Genomic DNA, 26,154 nt, shown 5'->3' with positions numbered 1-26,154 from the left:
CTCTGACAGGTGGCGAGCGATTGAATGAGATGCTGAGATGGCAATTACATAACGCCTCATAGAAATCAATCTCGCCCCTACCGCGCGTCAATGACCGCTGTCACCCGCTGACACGAACGTGTAATTGCCATCCGCAGAAAAATAAATGTCTTGTAATGAGAAAATGTCTATTTCAGTTTTCTTTGCAACAGATGAACGGCCTAAAGATGCCCGGCGATTTGCGCATTATTAAAAATCCAAGAATTAGAGAAAATAATATTGTAACATCCACGACAACGTGTCTGAACATATCCCTACTTCAAAATGCCACCACGAGGACCCTGCTACGAACGCTTGGCCTCCTGATGACTTGTTAGAATGCCCCCATGAACTCTTCTGTCACGGGACATGGATCAATGCCTTAAGATTGACAGCTGTCTTCGGTCATCCAGACGCAAAGGAAGAGATGAAAGTACAAGGAATTCAAGTCAAGTTCAAGGGATTTAACACTGAATTTTAATAGATTTTGTCCACTGGATCATTTTAACGAAGTGGTCAAGTGATAATTCCCGCGGTTGCATACACGAACGAACAGACAACAGTACAAAACTACAAATCGATAATGTGAGGTTCTGGCCCGGATGGATTTCATGAATGCGCACACGTCGCCCCCTAACGGTTTACTATCCAACATTTTTTTTGTTTTATCCTGTGATGCCTTGATGGTTGAGTGAATGTCATACTTATAACTATCAGAATTATTCATACGGGGACATCTGAATCAGACACAGTAAGTATTTAACGACAATCGCAGGATTCCACCACTTCATAAAGCATGATTTTCATAATCTGTCAATTCAACCAGGCTTCATTCAAATGCAGAACAGCAGAATTACAGGCCCTTTCCTTTTCATGTATAGCGCACATACACTCACACAATCTGTAAACCCCCACTCCCCACTCACGTAAACACATACGCACTCGTTTAGTCGCACTCGTTTAGGCTACCTTGTCAAATCCACAGAGGATTTTGGCAGCTGCAGGGCCTCACGTTTCCTAACTGCTTAATTAAATGGTCCCTGCGCTTTCATTGGCGAGGTGACAAGAAACGGTTGTTTAATCGGGGATTAACCGTCTTCTGATAAGACTCATAACTAATTATTTCCTCTTGTTAAAATTGTCCTAAGTGAAAATTTCATAAATTAGATTATCATCTTTTTTTGTATTGGATTACACGCCAAGGTTCTATTCAAGGACAGACAGACAGACACGACACCAGCTTCACTGTGAGAGCCAATTAGGCCAACATGGACTTTTAGTAAGTAATTATTTGGAATACAGCTAAACTGATTTTTCAGTTGTTCTTTCTCACCATCTGATCTAATGCTTTGAATGAAAAGCATCCACTCATAGCATAACATCTGGTCATTCAACTGGGCTTTTGCCATGAAGATGAATTTGTTTCATTGTCTACCATTACTAAAGGAGTGAATATACTCTTTAGGCTGTGACAGTCAAGAAGGCCAGTGTTCATGGCAGGTGTTGGAGTTAGACATGGCCACGTTTGAAGGTGTCACAGAAAGCCAGCCAAATATCGTCAGGCCTAAGTGGCTGTTTGGCTTCAAACCTACTGAAATTGCTGGATTGAGGCCAAGGACTCCTGATCTCCGGTGAGGTGTTGCAATATAGTGTCAGTAAATGGGCCAAAGAGGAGCTGCTATGAACAATGGAGGATTTATTCTCTAACATATTGTGGTATATGTGACCCTTTACCCCAAATTCATCTTATATCTTAAATATCAGCATGTTAAACGATGTTTGCCTAAGATTAGAAAATGGTGGTAAGATTAATCGAGTCAATAGACTACCACACGATTACAGAGTAAGAATAGGGTAACAATTTATGTGAAGGGTAAGTGCATGGCACATTCATCAAACCATGCTTCATAAGCAGCATTAATAAGCTATTAATGAATTACTTTCAACACACACATCACATCAATGTGCATTCTCTGCATCTCCAACACAACTGATTTTTGTTTGAGAATAATCTCAGTCTGAGAGCAATCCGTTGATGTATTTTTGTATATTCTGTTTAACAAAGTATGTAGATTGATAGACGATGATGATAGATAGATGATTAATGCAGTATTATTACAGGGAAACGCACTGGTTGAACAGAGTTGGTAGTGAGCTGAAGCCAGCTGCCTATGCTTTCTTAAAGTTTCTGTCATAATATTATCACTACACACTTTTGTTTCTTTTATGTTTCACCTGTTTTTGTTGAGCAACTCTTGTCTCCTGGACTATAAATTGGCCTTTATACTTTATAAATCAGACAAGATCTTCAGCAACAATCTTTCATTTTTCATGTGTCTTAAACAAGCATGGGCATTGCGCTTAGCACCCCGTTTTATCTCCCAAAGGTGCATGCAGATGCATACATGTGACATCATCATGTTTACAGGTTTTTTTGGGGGGGGGGGGGTCTTTTCTGTATTGCAATTACTCGAAGGACAGACAGTCACATTGGATGAAGGCGCAACAGATTTGTAGTATTCTCTCCCTACATGAACCAGCAACAAGTTGATATGGAATATAAGGAAGAACATGAGAAATGTATCCTCATAACACCTGCCTACATAACACACATGTGGCTGGCATGCTTATGTTAGCAAAGTGTTGCTACTAGACTGCAAAGCATCTGTGTTGTCTGGCCTCACGCTCAGCCGCTGTCATTTAAGGACAGTCCTGCACTCAGTATCATCCACAGGAGCGTCCCGTCCACCCTGCACTCAGTATCATCCACAGGAGCGTCCCGTCCACCCTGCACTCAGTATCATCCACAGGAGCATCCCGTCCACCCTGCACTCAGTATCATCCACAGGTGCGTCCACCCTGCACTCAGTATCATCCACAGGAGCATCCACACTGCACTCAGTATCATCCACAGGAGCGTCCACCCTGCACTCAGTATCATCCACAGGAGCATCCACCCTGCACTCAGTATCATCCACAGGAGCGTCCACACTGCACTCAGTATCATCCACAGGAGCGTCCACCCTGCACTCAGTATCATCCACAGGTGCGTCCACCCTGCACTCAGTATCATCCACAGGAGCATCCACCCTGCACTCAGTATCATCCACAGGAGCATCCACACTGCACTCAGTATCATCCCGTCCACACTGCACTCAGTATCATCTACAGGAGCGTCCACGTCCACCCTGCACTCAGTATCATCCACAGGAGCGTCCACACTGCACTCAGTATTGTATACAGGAGCGTCCACCCTCACCAATCATAGTCTCATCAGTATACTCTCCCCATTGCTTGTGGTTCGAAAAAAGTCTTGAAGTTTACTTTGGTTTTGTCTGCAGATAAAAGTCCCATTGCCGTGAAGACTGGGGATGGGTGTCTAGACAAGAGAGACACCAAAACAGAGGAGAGGGAGATTTGAGGTTTTATCAAATAATGAACGATAGGAAAGAGCCTCGATACGCTTGTGCAAATCGAATGAGTAATTACACTTCCATAACTTCATAATAGCGCGTGGAAAATAAGCTTCTTGGGCTCATAATTAGGGGGTACAATAACCGGGGAGTGAAGGGGGGGGGGGCGACTGAGGCCACAGAGGAAGAAAGAGAAAGGCGGGGGGCGGGGAGGGGGGGTAGCAAAAAAGAGAAAGGGCAAGTCACAGAGATTTAGGATTTAGAGGGAGAGCAAAGAGGAGTGAAAAAAGGGAAAATGTCACAAAAGGTTTGGGTAAAAGTACGACCAAGAACTTTCAGAAGAGGGGAGCTCTTATCAAAGGAAGGGAACGATGATGTCAACCTGACTGTAAAAATGATTATGTCCTGAGCACCAGCATAGGGACATTCCGATTGTAGGGATAGCCCCTCGATTCTTAAACATTTTTATATAAATGTAGATAAGCTTGGTTATGTCCACCAGTCTTGGCCAAAGTCAGTGGGAGGGATTCAATAAGGTATGCTACAACAGAAGTCATAACATTCACTGCCAGGTGGACATAGCCACTATAGTTACCACCACTGCAATTTGGAATTATGTCAGTGAACAGTAATGGGAAGGTTCACTGCCAGCCAAAATACCTGCTTACTCTAAAACAATCCTGCACCTAACACTCACACCACATTAGCTTCAGGGCTTTGGCAGAAACAGAAAAACCAAACCCAACCTTCAATCATTTGTTTCAGAGTAGGAAAAGGAGCCGTGGGCTTTTGAATGAATCCCATTGTGGCTCCTGTGTAATTACGCCTTCAAAGAGCAATTAACCCATCAAACGCCTACTGAGCAGACCAAGCTTTAATGCGCCTACTCTGGTTTTTTAATTGATAAAAGAGAAAAAGTTTGTCTGAGAGTGGACCTAGTGGAGGGAGAGGGTGTTAACTAATAATAAAAGAAAACAACCTCATGTCCCACAGTGAACCTGATCATTTTCTGAAACCACTTTGGAATTGCTTTTATCTGGCCAAACCTTTCACATTCCCAAATACAACCTGATATTCTGGAAGAACAACAAAGCCATTATCATCAAGGCCCTAGCATGTACCGTAGTACCCATCAAAGGTGGTACACCTCAACACACTATTCACTCTGCTTTTTCCAGGTTTTTAAAAATGTCTTTGTTTTCCTAAATTGCTCTGTTCTTTTGACTGCAAACGTAGACAACTAATGGAAACAGGGTCTCTTTGGACAGCGACATTGTACAGCCACAAAGTGATGCCGCAGAATTGTACCGAGTAAATGCATACCTCGAGACGACAAGCTTAGTAAAAGTAGAATTGCTTTATCACTAAAAAACAGAATAGCTCACAGTTGGATGGCAACATAAAAGGGAAATGTGCCTAAGGATTATTTGTTTTAAATAGAGGTCTTGTAAAATGTATTTTAGGGTTGACAGCTGAAACCATGACAAACCCAGTACTTAAATACTGTGACTATCAAAACACCCATAAATGTCACAACTCAGAAGTAAGGTCAGCTTCATCCTCGAGGAAAACAAACACATGTATAAAACACTTATTATTAATGGCAATTACCATAAAACACGGGCCTCTGATAGAGTATGTTCATGCTGTTAGTCATTGCCAGTAAAGCTGTGTTGATTAATATCTTCAATGTTTTCAAAAATTAAAAAAGGGGCTTTTTTGTCCCTTAGGCAAAAGCATGAAATGCTTTCAACACCAGCAATGATTCAACCAGGGAAATAAACGAAACTTCTATTTGTAAAGTGTATTAGACATTTAATATAATATGTGCTGTTGTATCATCTGACAGGTTGTTCTATAAATTATATACATTTGTACAACATAAGTAGTCTGTTTATCACATATTTATACAGGAAAGAAAAACAAGGAAACAAGAAAGGAAACAGAGTTGAAGACAACAGGCAGTATGGGAGAAAAAAAAAAGAAGAGAGGAGCAGAAAGACAGGGAGGTGGGGCTGGATGGTTCTGATGCCCTCTGTCAACTTGGCCTCTGCCCGCCGCGTGTGCCCTCCGTCAACTTGGCCTCTGCCCGCCGCGTGTGATGCCCGTGTCGGCGTCGCCTCCAGAGGGGGGGGCTCATGCTTGTTCGTTCGTGTGCCAGGGCACAGCATGACTGTGAGGGGGCGAGAAATGTCACGGAGCAGGGGGGTGGGGTGGGTCAAACCAAGACGACACAAAGCGAGGTGGACCTCTCCCTCGATTCTGCCATGCCATGTTGCCATGGCAACCATATTATTCGGGGGGGGGGGGGGGGGGGGGGGGGGGGGGGAGACACGAGGCTCCGCTGTCGACCCTGCTAACAGTGCGTGTGTTGCCCAGCGTGGCTCTTAGGCTCCACGCCAAAAGGAGATTGTTTACCATGAACAGGTGTGTGTGTGTGTGTGTGTGTGAGAGTCTCAGCTACTGAAGGGAATGCTATGTAATGCGTTTCGCTATTCTGGTGGCTGGCATCATACAGAGTAGGTCTCCACTGGCATCTCCACAAGTAACTCATCCAAATCATCTGAAAACACAAATACGAAAACATCTGAAAACATGCATACCCACACACAACGCGCACACACACACACACACACGTAGTAAATAGCAAACTCAACACCCCACACAATATTAGCATCCAGGTGCCTGAAACACAAACAGAGCGGGGGGGTATTCCACGTTCGTGGCTTAGGGACGAACCTGGGTAAGAGTAAACTTTCTAAGAGAAGAGCTGCCTGGCTTTGTTTTGCTAGCAGAATAGAGCCATTCATGTACCACTTACTCTGTGTTAACTTACCCAGGTTTGTCAGTTAACAAAGTTAACTTAACCACAAAGTTACAATACCCCCCCAGAACAGTCTGAAAGGTCAGGCTGATGTTTTGGATGTAGGCGTTTCTGCAGGAGTTTCTCTGACAATCCAGTTGCTGCGACTACACCACCAGGAGAAAACAGCAGCAAACATCCCCCCACCCACTCACCATCATGCAAAACAAACAGACTAAATATTTGTATAATTTACTTCTAGTGTCTATAAATATCAAAACTCTTATTAAAAATAGAAAACCAGGCACTCTTACAAACACACACACACCTGTGTCCCATGCAGCCTCATTGGTCAGCAATGGCCCATTGGTATGAGATGTAGGATCAAGTGGGCCTTCCTGCGCTTTACTGGTACTGTGGCCCAGCTCTTCCTCCTCCTCCTCTTCCTCAAAGTGGAGATCCATCTGAGACACGGGGCCTCCTACTGTCCTGGAGGAGCCCTCATCCCACAGCTCCACTGGCCCCTAACACACACACACACACACACACACACACAGCACAAAAGAGGAGTTATGACATCAAACACCACCACAGGAAGGGACAAGAGACCGCTGTGGCACACAATGTTGTCAATAAAACCTAGAAATTAAAATTGATGAAATTAGATACAAGATACATTAATACACAACAGAAGATTTATTATCCCATTTATCTGCCTCTTCAACTCACCGGGGCATGCTGGGATAGGAGTGTGGAGGGCTGGAGGCTGCCGTCTGGCGGATAGATCCGGAGCAGGTTGTTGGGCGTGACATTCAGGTAGTGATTCCGATGGGAAGGGGAGAACACACCCACCTAGCCAGAGACAAAAGTGGCAAGATGTCACAACTACTCTGCAATACCGCCACACACTGCACACTTGTTCACGTACAGGAAGCTAAACTCATGAGTGTACTCATGCACTGTACTCTCTTACTAGCAAACTGGAGACAGTAGACTACATGAGCATAGTTTGTGATGGGGTATAATACAGTACACTATACGGGAGTGTACTGAAGTATATTACTTGTTTGAGTAAAAGCACTGCTCCGGTCTTCAGCTCTGCCTGTCGATCCTCGAAGAGACGGCGGTGCACAGTCCCCTGAATCTCACCTGTTTACATGAACAGAACTGAACATTAGTATTGCCCCCTGCTGGAGGAAATGACTGCTGCAGCTATGCGATGGTGTCTCATCGGCATGCGTGTTTACAGATGTTGAGGGGTGCCCCATTTTTCAGATGGAATAAAGAGAAATGAACGGAGATGGCTGCTGATTAGGAGTGGTTGACATCACAGGGATGGAGAAGAAGAAGAGGAAGAATAAAGAATGGGGGAGGAAACCAAGAGGGAGAGAAAACAGATTGAGAGCTGGAGGGCACAAGAGACACAGCAGATGTCTTGCATTCGAGTGTGTAAGTGTGTATTTACATCTGAGTGTGTGTGTGTGTGTGTGTGTGTGTGTGTGTGTGTGTGTGTGTGTGTGTGTGTGTGTGTGTGTGTGTCTATGTGTGTGTAAGAGAAAGAGTGAGTCTGGGAAATCAAGCATAGAACAAAGGGAGACCTCTTCACCCCTTGCCTTGATTGTTCATTCTGCCACAAATACCAGAGGCAAACCAACATAGAAACTTGCTACGTGTCCTCTTCACAAGTAAGGTCAATGCACAGTCTTCAGATATATGGATGCGTTTGGCACTCTGTGTGCAGCGGATGTGACCTGGTAGTAATATGATGATGTGCTGGGAGCATACTCTGTGTGTGTGTGTGTGTGTGTGTGTGTGTGTGTGTGTGTGTGTGTGTGTTTGAGAGAGAGAGAGAGAGAGACAGACAGACAGACAGACAGACAGAGTGTGTGTGTGTGTGTTTTACCTGTTGGGTCTGTAAATACAGCCTTGGCATCAGCATGCGTGTGTAGAATACTCTTTAATACAACAGCCATGTTGGGAACTTTATTCTTGCTTAGCTGTTTGAGCGCCGCCTAAAGAAAGGATGAGAAAATGGGGAGGAAGAGAATTCAAAAGAAGGGAGTGATAAAATAAAGACGTAGAGAGAAATGCAGAAGTGATACTGAAAAAGATTAATGGGGACAGATGTGCAGATGTGTGTGTGTGTATGTGTGTGTGTGTGTGTGTGTGTGTGTGTGTGTGTGTGTGTGTGTGTGTGAGTGAGTGAGTGAGAGAGAGAGAGAGAGAGAGAGACGTAGAGAAAGAATATTTAACAGTGCTCCAAAAACTTCCATTAATGAATTCAGCCCATCATTAACATTCATCAGTTCGCAGCTGATGAATAATTAACAGGCAAGCTCCATTAGGCGAAAGCTCGTTAACGGCAAAACATTGAAATTACAATAATAATCACATCAGGTTGACTGATGAGCGTGACAGTGCTTATCATAATAACTACAAGCTCCCAACCACCGGAGGAGCCATTTATCCTGCTTAGGGTTGGACAGGCCACACTGGGAAGACAGGCCTATTACCAACAAACAAAACACACACTTAGACTCAGCCAAGCAACGCTGGTGGGATAGCTGCACCAGGATGCGTGGGAAGATAACAGAGGAGAGGGGAAGCAGGAACTGAGAGGCATTCATCATCTGTCGGCCGCTGCCTTGGTTACAGTGGTGCGCAGGGTTTAGACACTACTCTTCAGCAGCCATTCCGGAAACGGTGTTCAATTAAAAGAGAGAGCAGTCGTTCATGGGAGGAGTAAAACAACCTTAAGAGCTTGTTTTAAAAATGTAATTTAAATAACAATGACTGATGACATTTAAACTGCCAAGTTCATTATATAAGCTGTGCTATTGCAAAGTGCCGGGGCTGTGGCGGCTGGAACCACACTGCTCAAACACACGCTGGGCCACAGTGAAAGGGGAGCGCATACGGTAACATTCCCTGACACCCTACGTGGCACCTGATATGAAGAATGGAAAAATCCCCTTTTAAAATATTCCTTCTTCATTGGAGGAAATTGGCGATACTTTTAGCATGTGACTGAACAGGATCAAATCAACCAACATCAACACCGACTGCTTCTCAGAACCATTGCTTCACACAGTGGATCATCTCATTAGGAACACTGCCCCATATGAGTGCAGCTTCACACAGTGGATCATCTCATTAGGAACACTGCCCAATATGAGTGCAGCTTCACACAGTGGATCATCTCATTAGGTACACTGCCCCATATGACTGCAGCTTCACACAGTGGATCATCTCATTAGGAACACTGCCCAATATGAGTGCAGCTTCACACAGTGGATCATCTCATTAGGTACACTGCTCCATATGACTGCAGCTTCAAACTGCAGCTGCGGCTTCGGAAGCTTTTGGCAAGCATACATTTCAGACACGTACAACCATTTTGAGCTCATCCTACACATCCTAAATGACAAAAGTAATTTACTCTATTCTACTCAATGAGGAAAAAACAATATATTAAGCTTCATCTCTCCTTGTGCTTGTGGAGGTCACTGCCTACAGCATTAGATTGAAGGCACAGGCTAAAGAACAGGAAACATGGCCAACCCCAAAGAGATCATCTGCCAATAGTATGCCATACACACATCTGATGCAGAGCAGGAGAGGCCATGGCTCTTGATCATTTTCTGGGGTCACTTGTTTCTGGCCCACTCCTCACTCCTGCCCCTATCAGACTTAAGTGTAATTGAAGAGGCACGGGGCTGAGAGTGTGGAGCATCTGTGCGAATGATTAACGAGAGACAGAGGCACGAACGGGGAGATGAATTGGGGTGACATGCTGAGGGGTGACACTAGGGGCCCACCTTGCGGAGCACCATGGCAACGCTGTAGGAGTGCAGGAAACAGGAGGGGTTCTTCTCGTCTAATCTCATTGCAGCTTTCATGGTGGCCCAGGCGCCCCCACTGAAGTCCTCTCCATCTGGCGCCTGCGAGCTGGGGAGCTGTGACACACACACACACAGACCATAAAATATACACTGACTGGCACACAGATTTATCCTCTGCAGTGATGGGTCATGGGCGGCCATAGATACCTCAGTCCTGAGTCGAGCTACAGCACCATGGGCGGGTGTCTGTGGAACCGACACTACAATGTCATCCAGACTTTTGCCACTCAACTAGGAAGATGACAAAGACACAAGGAGAACAAAATGTGTTGGTGCCATCTTCGACCAAAACCCTTAAAAATACACTTGATAATAATCGGAAGATCTCAGTGAGTAAGTAAGTAGTCCAAAACAGGCCTTGGTTCCTCTTTTCAGGAAGGGCTTCAGCTAAATTGTAGGGACATTCCATGTCAAATCAACCAGGGGTTCCCACTTCAACATTTATTTGTATTAATTTTGTTCTGGTGGAAAATGAATCAATATGGATATTTAATATTCATCAATATGAACATTTGTCATTTTCATTCTGGAGCCACCTTGACAGGCCAGTTTCTGCCAGATGAAATCACTGTGTGACTGGAAACTGCACAGATACCCACTGAAGTTTGTTTTACAGCAGGAGGATAAATATTAGTTGGATACATTTAATACTTTTTGAGCAGTGGATATTTACAATTTTGGAAGAAGAAAGATCAAGATCTGTCACAATGTGTTTTTACAACATATGAACCCTCCCCCCTAAACTTGGTCTATAATTTAGGTGAAACCCCCTGTGTAAAAGTGACTGTAACTGAATAATTCTCAAATTTCAAGTGGCAAAAATGAAATGGCTGAATTGACATGAAATAGCCCTGCTGTAATTCTGCAGTTACCCCTAATGACATATTTGACACTTAAGAATAATGAGATGTTAGCAGGCCTCTCAGACCCACCTGCTGGGGCAGTAGTCCAGCCGGTCCAGGGAAGCGCCGGGTTTTGGGCCGGGCTCGGTCCGTTCCTGACCTCTGAGGCGTTTTATTGGAGGCAGACACCAGCTGGACAAGATGATTGGTCAGGACAGGTGTGTGGAGGGAGCGAGGTGTGGAGGTGTGTGCAGACGGGCAAGGGGAAACCGCCTGGAATAGACCTCCCCTGACGTGACCCATGGGCTGCCGCATGGCACTGCCCGCCTGACCAGGAGGCTGCGGTCTCCCCAGCCTAGGCGTCAAAGGGCTCGGGAAGGGGGAGGACGAGAAGCTGCTCGCTGACCTTGGGATGACTTGACTACGTGGAGGCGCAGGGAGAACTCCCGGGCTTCTGAATGGACCTGGAGATGGACCGGGGGTAGTGAAAGGGCCTCTAGAACTCAGGGCTCTCCCGAGAGGTTCAGGGGTGTGGGTAGAAATGTTGAAGCCTCTCAGATTGGAACCAGGAGTCGTCGGGCCACTGGCACAGGCTGAGGGTCGCATTCTCTTTGTTGGAGATACAGAATCCTCACAGGGCCAGTGAGAGTTGGGGGCTGAGGTAGGGACTGGAGCAGGCTCCCTAACATGAGGGACAGGCACAATCTGAGCGACATTCTCATCCAAGTCAGCGAGATCCACGTCCCAGTCATCAAAGTCATCCTGCGGATGGACACCTGAAACGGGTGGGAGGGAGTTCTGGTGAGTAAGTCCAGTAGTTTGGATGCTGTTCCTCATGTTAGATAGGCTGCTGAACTGCCCAGCAACTGGAACAGAGGGAAGCTTAGGGGCAGAAAAACCCCTGAGCCCCAAAACTGAAGTCTGCCCAGGGACATTGTGAGTCGCTGGTCTGACTGGATCTGATTCATTCTCTGAGGTGGTAACGGATGTGGCGGGGATGGCTTGCTTTGAAGCATTTGAGGTGGAGGTCCCTCGAAGACCCGAGGACTGTAGGGCGGTGGCTGGGGCAGAAGGCACTGTCCAGTCTGCTTGCAGCAAATCCTACATAGATACTGCATACGTTAATGGTATATTTTTTCAATATATGCATCTTTTGCCCCACAGACCAATACAGTATAATCACATGATGCATTACACAACCTCTGGCAACACTGACAGGTGGAGAGTTCAAGGCATGCCTTGTTAAGCATTAAAAAGAACGACTCTGATATGAAGAGGGAAGCCTGCAACTGTCTAGCACTACACGAAAGCTAAGATCATTGACTGGGGCATTATCATTGTCAGGTGTGACTGTGCCAACGGCCAAAGTTTGGACAAATGTAAATGTAGATGCATATAGGTGCACTTGAGGGAACGTTGGTAGCCGTATTTTTTTTCTATCTGAAAGTTGTGCCTCCAAAAATGGCTGAGACGTTATGAAACGAAATGTTAGTAAAAGTGTCTACACAGTTTTACAATATTGATATGAAACTGGGTCAGTAGACGTGCATATTCAACGTCACCTCTTCGTCGAATTCCTCTCCGACGTCGAAAAGAACGTTCCACTTGCAAGCCTGCACAAAAATCAACATTCGTGTAAAAAATCAAGACTCTGGTCGAAAAGATCTATCACTACACAACTACGTTTGTGCTACTGTGGCTGTAGAGGGTCTAATGACTCCTAATAGCTAACGTTAACATGTGTTATTTCACCGGGCACGCTGTATCAGATATCCTCCTTTTAACCAACTGACATACGAAATACGTATCTCTTTTACTGGACAGTAAAATTGTTAATTTGGTAATGGCTTGAACTTAGATAAATAGCTAATGATAGCTGTGCTAAGTTAGCTATTATGTTTGGTCGTGAACTTACCATTGTCGTGCTAGTGACGGGTTTGATCCTTCCATAAATAAGACTATTCGGATTGACAACACAATGGTACACATGAAACCATCAGCATATTTACAATCAAAGGTATTAAAGCCTCTCGAACCCCGAGTTTTGGGATGAAATGCAAACCCTGTCTAGCTATACAAACGCAGGCTTGGCGCCCCTACGTTCAAACATTACGTGGCTGGCTTGCGTGTGCCCTGACGTGAAAAATTCACAGGCATGTACCGCAAGCGTAGCTTTCGGTGTTCTAGCGTCATCTACTGTGGGAAGGAGGGAAAGAGAAAACCTACGCCCCTAGTGGTTGCCGTGCCTATTCAGATAGCAGTTTACATGTGAAATCCCATAGACCGAATTTTCAAGAAAAGAAATACTACGAAGCCAGTATTCAGTGAAGTTATGGGAAATAATTATTTTTAGTGTTTTTACAGTAATAACCTACTAACTGGAAATTCCAAGCGATTCTTTGCCTTCGTTCAAACTTTTTTCAAATAGCTCCTTCCGTTTCATAAATGGACTATGACAGTAAAAGTCACGTGCTGTGTTCACCGTAGCATTAGCCTCATAGACACATGTCTATGATTAGCCTTGTCTTTCATGTTTGCCCTAACGCCACCCATCAGCTCTGTGAAGAGCGGCACTGTCCCACATGCCCTGACCTATAATGGTTATCGCTGAGCAGTGTGCATTTTTTTTGTTATTACATTTATACAACATATTCATTGTGGTTTCTCGTCAGAAAAAAAACACAATGATGTGGACCGAAATGTAGTTTTTCCCAGCGTTTAGAACGCTACCACAGCAACTTGATATCTTCCCTTCCTTTTTATTGCATAGGGGTGCCAGGCGTATCAGCTTGCATTCCCAACTATTAATAACATTCAGTGTGTTCGGTCAACATTATCTTGTGACCGGCTGAGGTTTTCCAAAGGGATATTCGGACGAGTCTGTCACTGGATAAATCCAAACGGAAGTAAATAAGGAATTCTTGTTATTGCATTTCATTATCTATTTCCACACACATACAGTGACTACAGTTTTCAGTTTTCGGCATGGTGTGGACCATACCGCATGCAACTTTTCATATCGTTAGACTACTTAAGAACTGAGTTTGTACTGAATGAGTAAGTTTGAATTTCTGAAGCTCTGAATGTTGAAAACAATGACTGGACGGGCTTTGGAACAGTGGAATCCAGTTAGGTGATTTTAACGGCAGTGTTTCATGAATTGCCCTCTGTCCGTTGTAATCCCATATCTGTGTATTACAGGCTCAAAGGAAGAACTAAAGGTCTCGGGGTCCATGTCACGGGAAACGTTCGTCTTTTCATCTGCCTCCCTCCGCTCTCTCAGGCTGGAACAGGAGATGCAGGACTGGGAAGAGGCAAGGCGGGAGCTGGCCCACAGGCGAGCCATGACTCGGAGGCCACTGCCCCCTGCTCTCAGTACCAGACCCCAGCCCAGACCCAAGACCGGCAAGATTCAGGAGGTCAGGGCACCACCACCGCAGATCCGCTGCAGGGACCCAGCAGTCCACAACACATTCATGTGCGGAGACATGGCTGGCATCTACGCTGTTCTTAAGGAACCCGGCATGGTGAATGCACTGATGGAGACTGTTCAGGATGAAATGTTGTGGGCACCAGAAATTGGTAGGGATCCTATTGGATGAGCATTGAATGATGACAATAAATTTGCCTGCTACAGTGAAGTTTGTTTCTTTGCAGTTGAATGCATTGGGCCTACAGACATGCAGCCACTTTTCAGATCCATCATATAGTAGCTTACAGTTTAGTCAAGATAATATATAAACAGTTATACCTACTCTCCAGTACTTTGAAAATTACTTTCCAGTACTTTGACATTTCTTTCCTGTCGTTGATCTGCAGGGTTGGATGACATGATTTCACTTACTTGTTTCTCAATAGAAGTGCACATTACATTAGAGCTGGAGGTTGTTAGAGGCCAAATTTGATCAAACTGAAGTGGTGTGAGTGTTTTGTCAGGCATGTGGACCCTTTCCACCAAGACCAAGCAGACATCTGCACTGCGCCTGGCAGCCAGCAGGGGGCACTCTAGCTGTGTGGAGGAGCTGATGTTTCGTGGGGCCGAGGTGGATGCGGACCCTGGGGGTCGAACCGCACTTCATGACGCCTGCTCAGACGGCCATGCTGTCTGTGTCCAGCTGCTCCTCAACAATGGAGCAGACCCTGATGTGTTGGCAGAAGACGGCAACTCACCTCTTCATTTGTGCAACACTGCAGACACCTACCAGTGAGTAATAGAGATAGAGCGAGAGAGAATGTGTGGTGTTTTACTCAATGGTGTGGTGTTGGGTCAAATTCATATTTAAAACCAACTTAATCAAGATACTCTGTATCGATATGAATGCTATGACTTGTATTGCTTGCTTGAAGTGTACTTGTAGGTCCAATATGATGAACCTCTTTCATTCTATGAAGTTCTTCTGGATTATCTACCCCACCCAGGTGTTTGAAATGAGGCCTGCAACTAAAACCTCTTTAGAGCATAACTACATGCTCCAGTTTTGGACATCCCTGTTGTCTTCATCCAGGTGTGTGGAGCTGTTGGTGCAGAGTGGCGCAGATGTGAACCTCTCCCACCGCCAGAGCCGCCTCACCCCGCTGCATGTGGCAGCTCGTCGGGGTCTGGAGGAACATGTGGAGCTGCTGATCTCCCACGATGCCGATGTGGCTGCCCGGAACCTGGAGGGCGAGACCCCGCTCAACGCTGCCTGTTCTGGGGCGGAGAGGGCGTCTGAGGCCGGCCGGTACCTGCGCGTGGTCCAGCGGCTGCTGGAGGCCGGGGCTGACCCGAGCAAGGCCGGCAAGAAGCAGCACACGCCACTGCACAACGCCTGTGGCAACTGTAGCCCGCGTATCGCCCGACAGCTACTACAGCACGGGGCCTGTGCAGATGCCACCAACTGCTTTGGCTACACACCAATGGACTGCCTGCTGCAGGTGGGAGGGTGATACAGTAGGGTAGGACTGGGAATGAATAGGTATTCAATCTGTCCCCATTTAGTTATTTTTATGTTGATTGAGGATTTGCATGATACCAAAAATAAAGGGGAATAAAAGAGTTTCCAGTTAAGTTACCCCTATCAACCCCTCAGTGTTTCTACAGAGCAGACATAGCCCATACTCCCTGACCATATTTACACATTTCTCCATAAAGATATATACATATGCCGTAAATAAAGTCTACCTCACTTACTTCCACCAATGAAAGACGGGTCCATAACTTGTTGACATTGCTGTCATCTGCTATGATGTATTAATGCTATGATCTCAGGGCTCTGCTCTCTCTGGGATAGGTGGTAGAGGACTACCCTGACCAGCAGCCTGAGGATATCGCTCGCAGCCTTCTCAACCATGGGGCCCAGCCACCGTCACCAGGGGTGAGAACATAGCACAGTACTGTTGCATGAACTATGGAGATATGGAAAATGCATTTGCATGTATCCTTTTGTTGGATGTGTCATCCCCCAGACACCTCTGAATATGATTTGAGTAATCTAATCCTATCACTGTGCCCTCCAGGTAACATTTACACCTGTTTTGTAATGAGACATAGCTAGCCAGGATCTGTCCCTGATCTGTTACAGTCTTACCAGGGGATTCATTCGGCCACGTGACGAATTGTCATTAGTGCAGCAGTAAGACTGTTTTCTTCATAGATGCTGAAGCTCTGTCTCCTGTCTCCGGCCACATTGGAAGTGATGATAAACTGCTACCATGTGGTCCCATCTTGTGAGGACTGGATAGAAGAGGTCCCCGAGGAACTCAAGATGGTCAGTGGGAAGAGGAGAAAGGAATTCTTGTGTTGGATGATATGCTGTTGCCCTTCATCAGTTTAAAACTCTCTCTCTCTCTCTCTCTCTCTCTCTCTCTCTCTCTCTCTCTCTTTCTCTTTCTCTTTCTCTCAGGCAAATCAGTCCTTTTTTGAATCTGTGCAGAGAATGACAGGACAGCCTCGATCCTTACAACACCTGTGTCGCTGTTCTCTCCGGTCTTACTTGGGAGGAAAGTGTCACTCAGCTATAAACAACCTCACTATCCCCAACTGTATGAGAGACTACTTGTTACTATACCTGGAAGGAGAGATTCGATAGGTTTAATAAAACAGGCCCTCGCTACAAATAGGAGAGTGAACATGTGATGATGTAAATGTGATGATGCACATGCTACTTTAAAATGTGAATATAATTAAGATTTTATTTTGTATAACAGATTAATAACACTAAGGAAAGTCACAGCCTATTTAAAGATGTTTGATTGTTAAATAACACAGTCAGTCCATTCCACACTGTTCTCTATTTAACATCCTCATGTAATCCTAATATCAACAAGGTGCAAATGACTTTGCCCAGTTGATGCCTCTTTCAGGTGTAGGCTGTTTAGATTTCTGCCAATGGTGCACTAATATCTACAATAAACTCGGTAAAAAAATTGAGCTGTTACTCAATATAAGTCTTTGCGTGTTATTAAAATATCATAAACAACATGATTTATGCTTTACAGTCGTCTAACATCAGTTACGACTGGGTTGTGGGGTGGCTTAACACTGCAGCTCGGTCGCAGACGTGCGTGCGCAGTCTTGACTTTAGCACTTCTGACGTCAGTAGTCCGTATCATCTGTTTATATGGACAAAGTAGCCTGACAGAAAGTCCACAAGCTAGATTACGAGCTTTCTACCATGAATTGAGAAACAATTCGGTGAGTAGTTTTTCTTATCGTTTTACATTTGGAGAATTTGTATTTTTGCTGGAAAAGAAATATAGAATGACAAATGCCTAGCTAATAAACAAACGAAGGTCGTCGTTATAAGATGGGTTAGTTAGCTCGCTAGCCAGACCATTAGCAAACTAGCTAGCGATAGCTGACATGAGCAACACAGCAAACTTGCTGTTTGATATGATGCATGCATAATTTCTTTCGCAGTGCTTTTTAGAAGGTCCAGGGTGCATCTAAATACCACTTAAATATGTATCCGCTAATACTTGTGTTATTAGACACTTTCTCTGGTTTTGGTGGTGACCCAGTTCAACTAGATGGCTGACGTTAGCTGTGTTAAATCGACAAAGGTAGTTTACAGGCTTGATTATTCCGTTTTGTAAAGTTAGCATGTTAGCTTCCTAGGATACGCAGTTTGCTGAGTGTCAATTGTGTGGGATTACTGGCTAGCACGAGTTACGTATTTAACGTTAATTCCTCTCGGGTCAGTAGGTGAGTGCTCTGGGCTCTACCACAAATTGAACACCATGGCAGTAACACTAGTAAAGGTGGTGTGAAATTATGCGAAGCAGGTGAAATATTTCAAAAACCTTCCAATAGTTGAGATTATTGGTACTATTACATACAGAGCGGGGTCTGGTTATGTGGCAGTTAGCCTTGCCGTATCATATGGTTACATTTCTGACTTGTGTGACTGTACTTCTACATCAGTAGATCATATCATACTATTCTGAGTAACTTTATTCCTCCTCATTAACGAGTTTATTTTATCCAACAAGATCAGGGATAAGCCTTACCAGATAACCCTACTTCATAGGATACAAACTATAAAATTCTTGCTGTTTACTGCCTTTTGTACCCTCTTCAAGTCCAAGTGCTTTCTGCCCTTCCAGGAGTGTACTCAGGGGAAGGTATGGCGGTGTGTGCTCTGACCGTGCTGGACGGAGTTGGGGAGGAGGCAACGGTTCTTGGCAGCGTGGTTCTCTTGCTGGTGGCCATCATCCTCGCCTGGCTGTCCACACATGTGGCCGACCGCGGAGACCACATCCTGGGAACCATCCTCACGGTGGGTGCGCATGCCTCCCTCATCGGCCTGGGAGGCCATGACAGCTACGCGGGGGGCCCTTCCAGCACAGATGTGGAAGAGCAGCCTGATCCCACATCTGCTCCGGAGGAGAAGCCTGAAGAGGCGGAGAACAGAGCCGAGGAGGGAGAGGAGGATGAGCTCCTGGATATCCAGAGGGTGAGAAAGAAGAGGCGCAAGGTCCATAGGGAGAACGAGGAAAGCAGAGAACAGATGGAGGGAGAAGAGGATGAGGAGTATAAAGAGGATGAGGAGGAGGATGATGACGAGGAGGAGGAAGAAGTCGATGATGAATCAGAAAACATCACGGTGCGCTTGAAGTATCTGAATGATACAGAAGAGTTGGCTGTGCTCAGGCCTCATGACACGGTTGGCCTGTTAAAGAGGTGAGAGGAGTGATTTTCACATAAACATGCATACATAAGAAACAGTGATTAACCAGTTACACCATTCATAAGGCAGAAGTAAAGTAAGTAAAGAAACTCTACATCCTACATAGAATCTTGGCTTTAGTACTGTCTGCATCTGTAGTTTATTTGGTTAAAGTAATGGAAAGGAATAAATGTCGCTAAGATTCTTGGATGTTCTCCATCAGTGACACCATCATGTCTCTCTCTTCTCTCTCCCTTCAGTAAATACTTCGCTGGACGTGAGCGTCAGATCAAGCTCATCTGGCAGGGCCAGCTCCTGCAGGACCCACGGCGCACCCTCCTCTCCCTCAACATCACACACAACAGCGTGCTCCACTGCCACGTGTCCCAGGCGCCAGCCCAGCCCGAGGCCTCTGGAGGCCCAGAGGAGAGCCCCCGAGCAAGGGCCGCCACGGGGCTGAGTGCTGGCTTCCGCTCAGCCAGTCTGGCCCTGAGCTCCAGCAGCCTGGTGGTGCCCGTGTTCGTGGTGATGCTGGCCGTGGTGTGGTATTTCCGCATCCACTACCGGCAGCTCTTCACCGCGCCGGCCACTGTCTCTCTAGTGGGTGTCACCGTGTTCTTCAGCTTCTTCATCTTCGGAATGCACAGCCGGTGACGGGGAGAACAGGTTGAGGAGAGAAGGCAAGGAGATGGGAGGAGAGTTGGCTCTGATAGGAGGAGAGAGAGTGGTGGCCCCTTGGGAGTGTCCTGAGTTTGTCACACTGAAGGCCCTTTTCTAACTGATCGGTATGGTACGGTATGCTTTCAAAACTATGCGGACGGTTGTTGTCCATTTTTCCACTGCCAAGCATATCCTGTCATGCTGGAGTAAAGTAGCCTGACTAGGCCTACTGTGTGTTTAAATATCATCTCAGACAATCACATTCCCTTTCATTGTCTGCAATCTCCTGCAGTATTTGTTCTTATTTTTTTCCTTTTGTTTTACTACTTGCAGTCTTTTCCTGTATCTTTCTAGGTACATGTACAACTATACCCAGCGAGAAATACACCAAACCTTTGAGCTCCTCCACAGTTGTATGTACACAAGACACATGAGATGGAGTCACCTCACGGCAACTGCCAACCTCTCACCTACCTTCACGGGTAGTCCTTGAGATTGGAAACCACACAGCTAATCCTCCCAAGTGTCTCATCCCACACTGTGCCGTACTGTACCGCACTACCGCACCGATCTATGAGAAGGGGCCATAACTAGACTACAGAGCCAGTGACAGTGAGTGTGTTTGCGTTGGAAACGGCCTTGACCGAAAAGGGTGATATCATTTAATATGTAAGTAGGACTAGTGTCTCCTGATATTTCGTGTAGGGTTGTTGTCCAACACATGGCTTGAGAGCCATACTTGTCTGAATGATTCAATCTGAACACTATAGCAGACTAGAGACACTTTTTGGGGGGGAATAATTCAAACCAAACCATAATTTGTGCAATAATATGCCTACACACAAACAATACAGCCTTGTGTGTTACTGTGCTACTCTATGAAAACTAGTATTGTAGTAGACAGGTTATGTCTGGGGCGGATAGGCTCTTTCTATTGAACAGGGATCACTTGTAAAGGAAGTCAGCTGCACATTTCTACTGTGCCTTCAGAGTGTTTCAGATCCAATACCAAGGAGTGGTAGTATGACTAGACAGTTTTGTAATGCCCTTGCCACCACCACCATCACTATCCATGTGTGCATCCCATATAGAATGGGTGCAACTAATTGTGCACAAACGATTTAATGCCAGGTGTCTTTAACAGTGGGGGAAAGGGTTAAAGGGGTGTAGTCTTCCTGAAGGTACTGTAAATAATGACAAAGCAATATTTGTTTTATTTGACAAAATAAGTTGTTGCTACATTTTTAGTTTGTGCTCTAATGCTTACATTCTATTTACTAATACAGATGTTGCTAGCAAAGAAACAAATGCAGTGTTTCTCTGGACTTCAATGTATATATGTACCTGCTGTATATAAGATATGTTATCACATATATCTGATCAGGACACATTTTGACCATGCAGAGATGTTGTAATATTAACAAAGTTGTAAAAGCAAGCAATTTTCAAGTTTTGTCTCATCTGTAAGACATAACTTTCATTCGATGAAAGCAGACCAAGATCTGAGAAGTTGAATAGCTCTTTCCATTCCATTCGTCATAATTGTTCCCCCGGAAGTGGATGCCAAGAATTAAAAAGGGGTCAGACATTTCAACCAGTTTTCCTCTCTGGCTTCCATACTGCAGGGCTGATTAAATGAATTTCAACTGGATTATGGTCTTGGGTGATCTGGTGATGTATCTACTCACACAAACTACATTTATCCTGTGACTACATCAAAGCAGTTCACTGTATGGGTATACTAACATTTCCAAAGGACATCCACTAAACCTCGCTCTGCTGTCGGGGCATACATATGGCTCGCATGCTTGGGGGTTATCTCTCCCTCACCCCTGTCCATATCCAGTATAACCTGTGTATGTCATATTAATAAGTGATATGTCGTTAGCCTACTGGGGAGCTGAAACGATGGCAATCAATGGCCAGTAAGCTCACATTCTCTGGTTAAAGTCACTTTCTCTGATGTATTAGTTATATGGTCATTACATTTTTACAAATTCAATTCAAGGTGCAGACGATTGGGAAGATGACTGAAGTGTAGCTGGGAGAGTGAATGTGACCGGAGCGGAGTTCAGCGCAGACGTGACAGCAATACCTTGTTAACTTCATTGAAGCCATAAGATCTCCTCAGTGTACTAGAGTTTAGAGCTCCCTCAGGAGCTCCGAAGAGTAATATCCCTCCATATCATGAGTATATGGTCATAAGTCACAACTAATAATGAGTTAAACACAAATTAACCCACATTTCACCTGGTTCTACTGCTGGGGGCTTTTTTGATGTGGAACATCTTTTGGCTACTAACTGACATCTAAATATTTTGGCCTAAATAAGTGAAGAGCCCTTGTTTAACGACCCGGTAGCAGGAAATCTAGAAAAAGTGAAAGAAAATGTTGAGTCTCAAGTTTCAAACTCAACACAATTATTTCATAATTATTCACTTTACCTGACAGTGATTAGACATTTTAGAGGGTGATGCCCAACTGGAGGTCACAGTTTAGTAGGAACATGCTAACGGCAGACTTGTCTCTGCACCTGATGCTAGACCTCAAAAACCTCTTTAGGGCAGGTCAACTGTGCTGCAGTCAAGCATTACTAGTTTGCATACTAGACACCAAGTGTACACACAGGTTGAGTAAAGACAAACACTAGGGTAACAGGGAAAAAAGAATAAGCATCAACTCCTGAGTCACATTTTTTTTAATTGACCAGAATAATCTACCTTAAAAAGATAAAGGACAAAATAGCGAGTTACCGTATATTTCACAAATGCATATATACAACACCACAATATGCATGGGCATTCACAGCACACATGCATGTATTATGGAAAAATAATTTTGTTTTTCTTTAGTTTTTTCTTGTTATTTACATGTTTCACTGCCTAGTGTCGCATGAAACACTGGTGCATAATGTATCAAGCATACAAACAATAGCATACATAGAGGGACCCCAACCCTCAAAACATGCCTCAAAACCTTAAAATATATAGTATTCTTGTTTTTTTTGTTGGGATTACAGTCAAGTAACCACAATTTTCATCACTTTTACCAGATAGGGACACTAAAATATAGTTTGGAATTATTTTGTTTCAAGTGCATATGTTGATTCAAACAATAACACAGACAGCATACAAAATAGTTAAATTAGAAATAATAAAAACAGGATCCACAGGCAAACAAACAAAACAAAAAAAGACACAACTTGAAAAGTCCTGCGCTACAATAAATACAGACAGAAAGAGCTTCTGATGCCAATGAAAGTAAGTTGCTCTTCGTGTCCAGCAACCCACAACAGTTAGTGTGGCACAATTTAGCAGAAAGCACAAGGTGGAAGACAATTAGACAAAACTACGCAAGCCAGCTGAGTAAAACACTTGAAGAGGGACTGACATGAGATTTCAGTAACATAATTTCTCAGAAAAAAAACAACTGAGAATGGAAAGACTGTGTATTACACTACTAGTGATTTGAGGACAGCATAGTTAAGTGATTGCACAGCTTATTTTCTCTCATGATCCATGTGAAAATGTGGACACACACACACACACACACAATTGATACTGAGTGTAGGATGTTACACCCCAGTTAACTGTGGGCCATCACACATTTGGTACAGATGAAAATACACACAGTAATTGCACTATACAACAAATAAAATAAGTCACTGAACCAATATGATCAAAATGTATTATTATACAATCAAACTTGACACACACAAAATGAAAAAGAGTAAAATCAAATATACATGATCACCTTGTCAGCTGAGCAGAATCTGTCCTCATTCTTATACCACAAATATATTCCTGATGGCCCAAACACCAAAGACACACTCACCTCCAAGAATATTTCAACTAAATCTGGGTTAACTGGGTCCATCTCTAGTTCTGGAGTGTCTTCGTGAGCACATCTCAAAGACAAATAACTGATCCCTAAGTTGAGCTACTGATAACTTGCATCTACTTTGATTATCAATCACAAAGGCATCTGTGTGTCAATGTGGGAAAGAGAGAGAGAGATACGCGAAAACAGGCTGTTAAATTAAGGAGTGCAATACAGAGCATCTCAGTTCAGGTCGTCGTAGATACTAGGAGCCAAAGGTGCAGAGAGTTTGGGCTTCTTCTTTCGGCCAGGGAGGCCAAGTGCACTCTGGGAACTGCTACCGCTTCCTACTCCTCCACTCCCACCTTCCCTTCCTCCTCTGTCTTCCCTCTCTCCTCTGTCTGCTCCCACAACAGTCAGGGACAGAGAACTCGGTTTCTTCTTCTTTGTCCTTTTTGAGTCGGAGTTTGTAGTACCTGAAAGAGACAAACACAGAAAAAGAGAAATCAAGGAGGAGGAAATTAAAGTTAAATTACGTGTATATTCAATTGAAAAAAAAACCATAATATGTTTTGTGCTTATAAAAGTAAACATACATCCCACTAAAAGCTAAGCTGGGGCATGTAAGATACTATGCTTTGGTATGTACTCTGTAAAGTAAAGCACCATAAACAACATTTAACTTGAATTGTTCGTTTCAAAGAAGAGAGTTCCTGACAGTGGATGCTGAACCTCTGAACTCACTAGCTTTGGATGAGGCTGAATCTGAGGGGGAGATGTCTGAGGAGCCGTCCCACTGAAGGCGACCCATGAGCACCTGTCCGTCAGACACGTCATAGCCGTCGCTCTCCATCACCGAGTCTGGGTCAGGAAGCATGGACCTGCCAGAGACAACCACACAAGACACACTGCAATCCGCGAGCAACACCACCATCCATCAGCCTAAACAACATAAATAACTGCAGCAGCCTGCGTTAACGTTTGGGATGGTCAACAAGAGTAAACGGAACATTACCTGGATAAAAATGACTCACATAACATCCTTTTGATATTTCAGCAATTTGATCATTTGGGGCTTTTAGCACCTAGGCTAAGCAGGATGTTCTTTTAGACTGATTAGTTGGTAAGCTAATAAAAGCCAAGGTAGAAACCAGATTAATCTTTAGAAATGTTGACTACTCTGGGTCATCATCCTTTCTTCATAAGAGAACCCTGAACAGCACTAAGTCACTAAGAGTAAACAGTAAGGAGCATGAAAGGTGTGCAGAAGTTAACCAATTTGTTTCCGAATGTAATAACCAGCTGCTCTGGTGTCATGTACACGTATGTAGGTGAGGTATGTGGCCTTATTCGTCACTCCCTTTAGCCTTGTCACATTGTCAAAGAAACAATAGATGCAGTCCTGAACATTCCTTTAACCAGCCAACCAGTAACAACTCTAAACAAATTTAAAGCAGTATCAACAACTACAGCCAGACCAGAAAACACAGCAAAATGCTTTTCTTTCTGTGCTCTGCCACACACACTTTTAGTAGGACCTGGGAAGACAAAGATGGGGCAATTACATTTGTACTCGGTACTATGAACTGATGATGGAAATTCTCACAAAGCTGTGGGCCCACTGTCAGAACAGTGTGAGATCTGGAAGGGACAGACAGAGGGGCAGGGTGAGAGGTTCAGATTGGATAGGGTTGAGTTGGGGATGGGATGGGATGGGATGGGGTAGGATAGGATAGAGTAGGGGTAGGGGGGTCAGACTCACGCAGAAGGCCCAAGGAGGAACACTCTGACGGCCCTCCTCTGTTCGTCCGTGTGCTGGGGACACCGGTGGGACCTGGAAGGACACAATTTGGCATTACACACAGCTGGGCCACACCAGAGACACACCGACAGCGGCAAGAGAATGGGAAGGGCGCTGTCAGCGGCCAATCACACATGAGAGCAGAGGGGTGAGCGGCCAATAAGAGGTTAGAGGTGAGATGAGTGGACACTGACGGTGCCCTCGAGATTCTCTGCCCATGTGCGGGAAGTGTTGCCAGGTTACTGTCTCCAAATGCCCAAGGCTTGTGTTTTCAGCCCAATCAGGACAAAGCCAGCTCATGACACTCATTATAGCCAAATTCAGTCTTTATAGTAATGCAATGGAATTGAAATGTGTAGAAAACACAAAATGTTATCAGGTTCAATCATAAACTTCAGGGACTTGAACTGACAATCTCATTGTTTTTGACTCGCAAGTCCTTCATAAATTGAGAGGCCACTTGTGTACCAAAATATAGTCCCAAAATGGCATGACAATTTCCACCCACACTGATGAAAAAGACCATGCCTTCACACCAAGATCATGCACAACAGTTTACACCTGTGACAGGTTATTTTACTCATGCCATTTGAAGGCACATCCTTTATAAATCAGACTGCCTCCAGAGCTTTTTCATCTGTCCATCCCACAACACTGTACAACAGCATGTGAACAGCATCAATGTAATACTAATCCTGTATGTTACTGATTAACATGATCAGCATCAATCTAACACTGATCAGGAAGTT

At 44.6% G+C, this 26,154-nt stretch overlaps 4 protein-coding genes across 5 annotated transcripts in view; 2 read left to right on the top strand and 2 right to left on the bottom strand.

The window, feature by feature from the left end:
• Positions 1 to 5,758: 5,758 nt before the first annotated feature.
• hrob (homologous recombination factor with OB-fold) lies at positions 5,759 to 13,162 on the bottom strand. Its single transcript, XM_012825579.3, has 10 exons — positions 12,894 to 13,162; positions 12,541 to 12,591; positions 11,069 to 12,079; positions 10,284 to 10,367; positions 10,053 to 10,190; positions 8,138 to 8,246; positions 7,298 to 7,383; positions 6,964 to 7,086; positions 6,563 to 6,758; positions 5,759 to 5,994 (listed from the first exon to the last, which is right to left on the bottom strand). Exons 1-10 carry the CDS (start codon positions 12,894 to 12,896, stop codon positions 5,942 to 5,944), a joined length of 1,854 nt encoding a protein of 617 aa, XP_012681033.2. The 5' UTR covers positions 12,897 to 13,162; the 3' UTR covers positions 5,759 to 5,941.
• Positions 13,163 to 13,765: 603 nt separating this feature from the next.
• On the top strand, positions 13,766 to 17,399 carry asb16 (ankyrin repeat and SOCS box containing 16). Of its 2 annotated transcripts, none has more exons than XM_012825879.3 (7): positions 13,766 to 13,884; positions 14,180 to 14,560; positions 14,915 to 15,182; positions 15,484 to 15,892; positions 16,249 to 16,332; positions 16,612 to 16,725; positions 16,861 to 17,399. In XM_012825879.3, exons 2-7 carry the CDS (start codon positions 14,212 to 14,214, stop codon positions 17,044 to 17,046), a joined length of 1,410 nt encoding a protein of 469 aa, XP_012681333.1. In that variant the 5' UTR covers positions 13,766 to 13,884; positions 14,180 to 14,211; the 3' UTR covers positions 17,047 to 17,399. The 2 variants fall into 2 exon arrangements, with proteins under 2 accessions (XP_012681333.1, XP_012681332.1); XM_012825878.2 differs by lacking the exon at positions 13,766 to 13,884 and adding an exon at positions 13,930 to 14,035.
• A 121-nt stretch (positions 17,400 to 17,520) lies between these two features.
• Positions 17,521 to 21,436, top strand: tmub2 (transmembrane and ubiquitin-like domain containing 2). Its single transcript, XM_012825880.3, has 3 exons — positions 17,521 to 17,651; positions 18,563 to 19,139; positions 19,386 to 21,436. The coding sequence occupies exons 2-3, from the start codon at positions 18,583 to 18,585 to the stop codon at positions 19,777 to 19,779; spliced, it is 951 nt and encodes a 316-aa protein (XP_012681334.1). The 5' UTR covers positions 17,521 to 17,651; positions 18,563 to 18,582; the 3' UTR covers positions 19,780 to 21,436.
• A 1,029-nt stretch (positions 21,437 to 22,465) lies between these two features.
• Positions 22,466 to 26,154, bottom strand: part of atxn7l3a (ataxin 7 like 3a) — a 10,585-nt gene continuing 6,896 nt past the window's right edge. Inside the window, exons 11-13 of the mRNA XM_012825986.3 lie at positions 25,367 to 25,438; positions 24,349 to 24,485; positions 22,466 to 24,080 (exon numbers count right to left, since the gene is read on the bottom strand). Of these exons, the coding sequence (XP_012681440.1) occupies positions 23,848 to 24,080; positions 24,349 to 24,485; positions 25,367 to 25,438 (442 nt within the window). The 3' untranslated portion in view covers positions 22,466 to 23,847. The remainder of the gene's footprint in view (positions 24,081 to 24,348; positions 24,486 to 25,366; positions 25,439 to 26,154) is intronic.

This window comes from Clupea harengus, chromosome 1, assembly GCF_900700415.2.
Source record: "Clupea harengus chromosome 1, Ch_v2.0.2, whole genome shotgun sequence".
Lineage (NCBI taxonomy): Eukaryota > Metazoa > Chordata > Actinopteri > Clupeiformes > Clupeidae > Clupea > Clupea harengus.
This window is presented reverse-complemented; position numbering and strand designations above follow the sequence as displayed.

What these genes read in the sequence shown, in the direction of transcription:
- tmub2 (XM_012825880.3), top strand. Translation starts at nt 18,583, where the DNA reads ATGGCGGTGTGTGCTCTGACCGTGCTGGACGGAGTTGGGGAGGAGGCA. An exon ending in ACGGTTGGCCTGTTAAAGAG is followed by an intron (nt 19,140 to 19,385) that starts GTGAGAGGAGTG and finishes CTCTCCCTTCAG; the next exon opens with TAAATACTTCGCTGGACGTG.
- asb16 (XM_012825878.2), top strand. An exon ending in CAATGGACTGCCTGCTGCAG is followed by an intron (nt 15,893 to 16,248) that starts GTGGGAGGGTGA and finishes TCTCTGGGATAG; the next exon opens with GTGGTAGAGGACTACCCTGA. An exon ending in CCCAGCCACCGTCACCAGGG is followed by an intron (nt 16,333 to 16,611) that starts GTGAGAACATAG and finishes TTTTCTTCATAG; the next exon opens with ATGCTGAAGCTCTGTCTCCT.
- hrob (XM_012825579.3), bottom strand. An exon ending in GAGAGGAATTCGACGAAGAG is followed by an intron (nt 12,080 to 12,540) that starts GTGACGTTGAAT and finishes GTATCTATGTAG; the next exon opens with GATTTGCTGCAAGCAGACTG. An exon ending in CTGGACTACTGCCCCAGCAG is followed by an intron (nt 10,368 to 11,068) that starts GTGGGTCTGAGA and finishes TCATCTTCCTAG; the next exon opens with TTGAGTGGCAAAAGTCTGGA.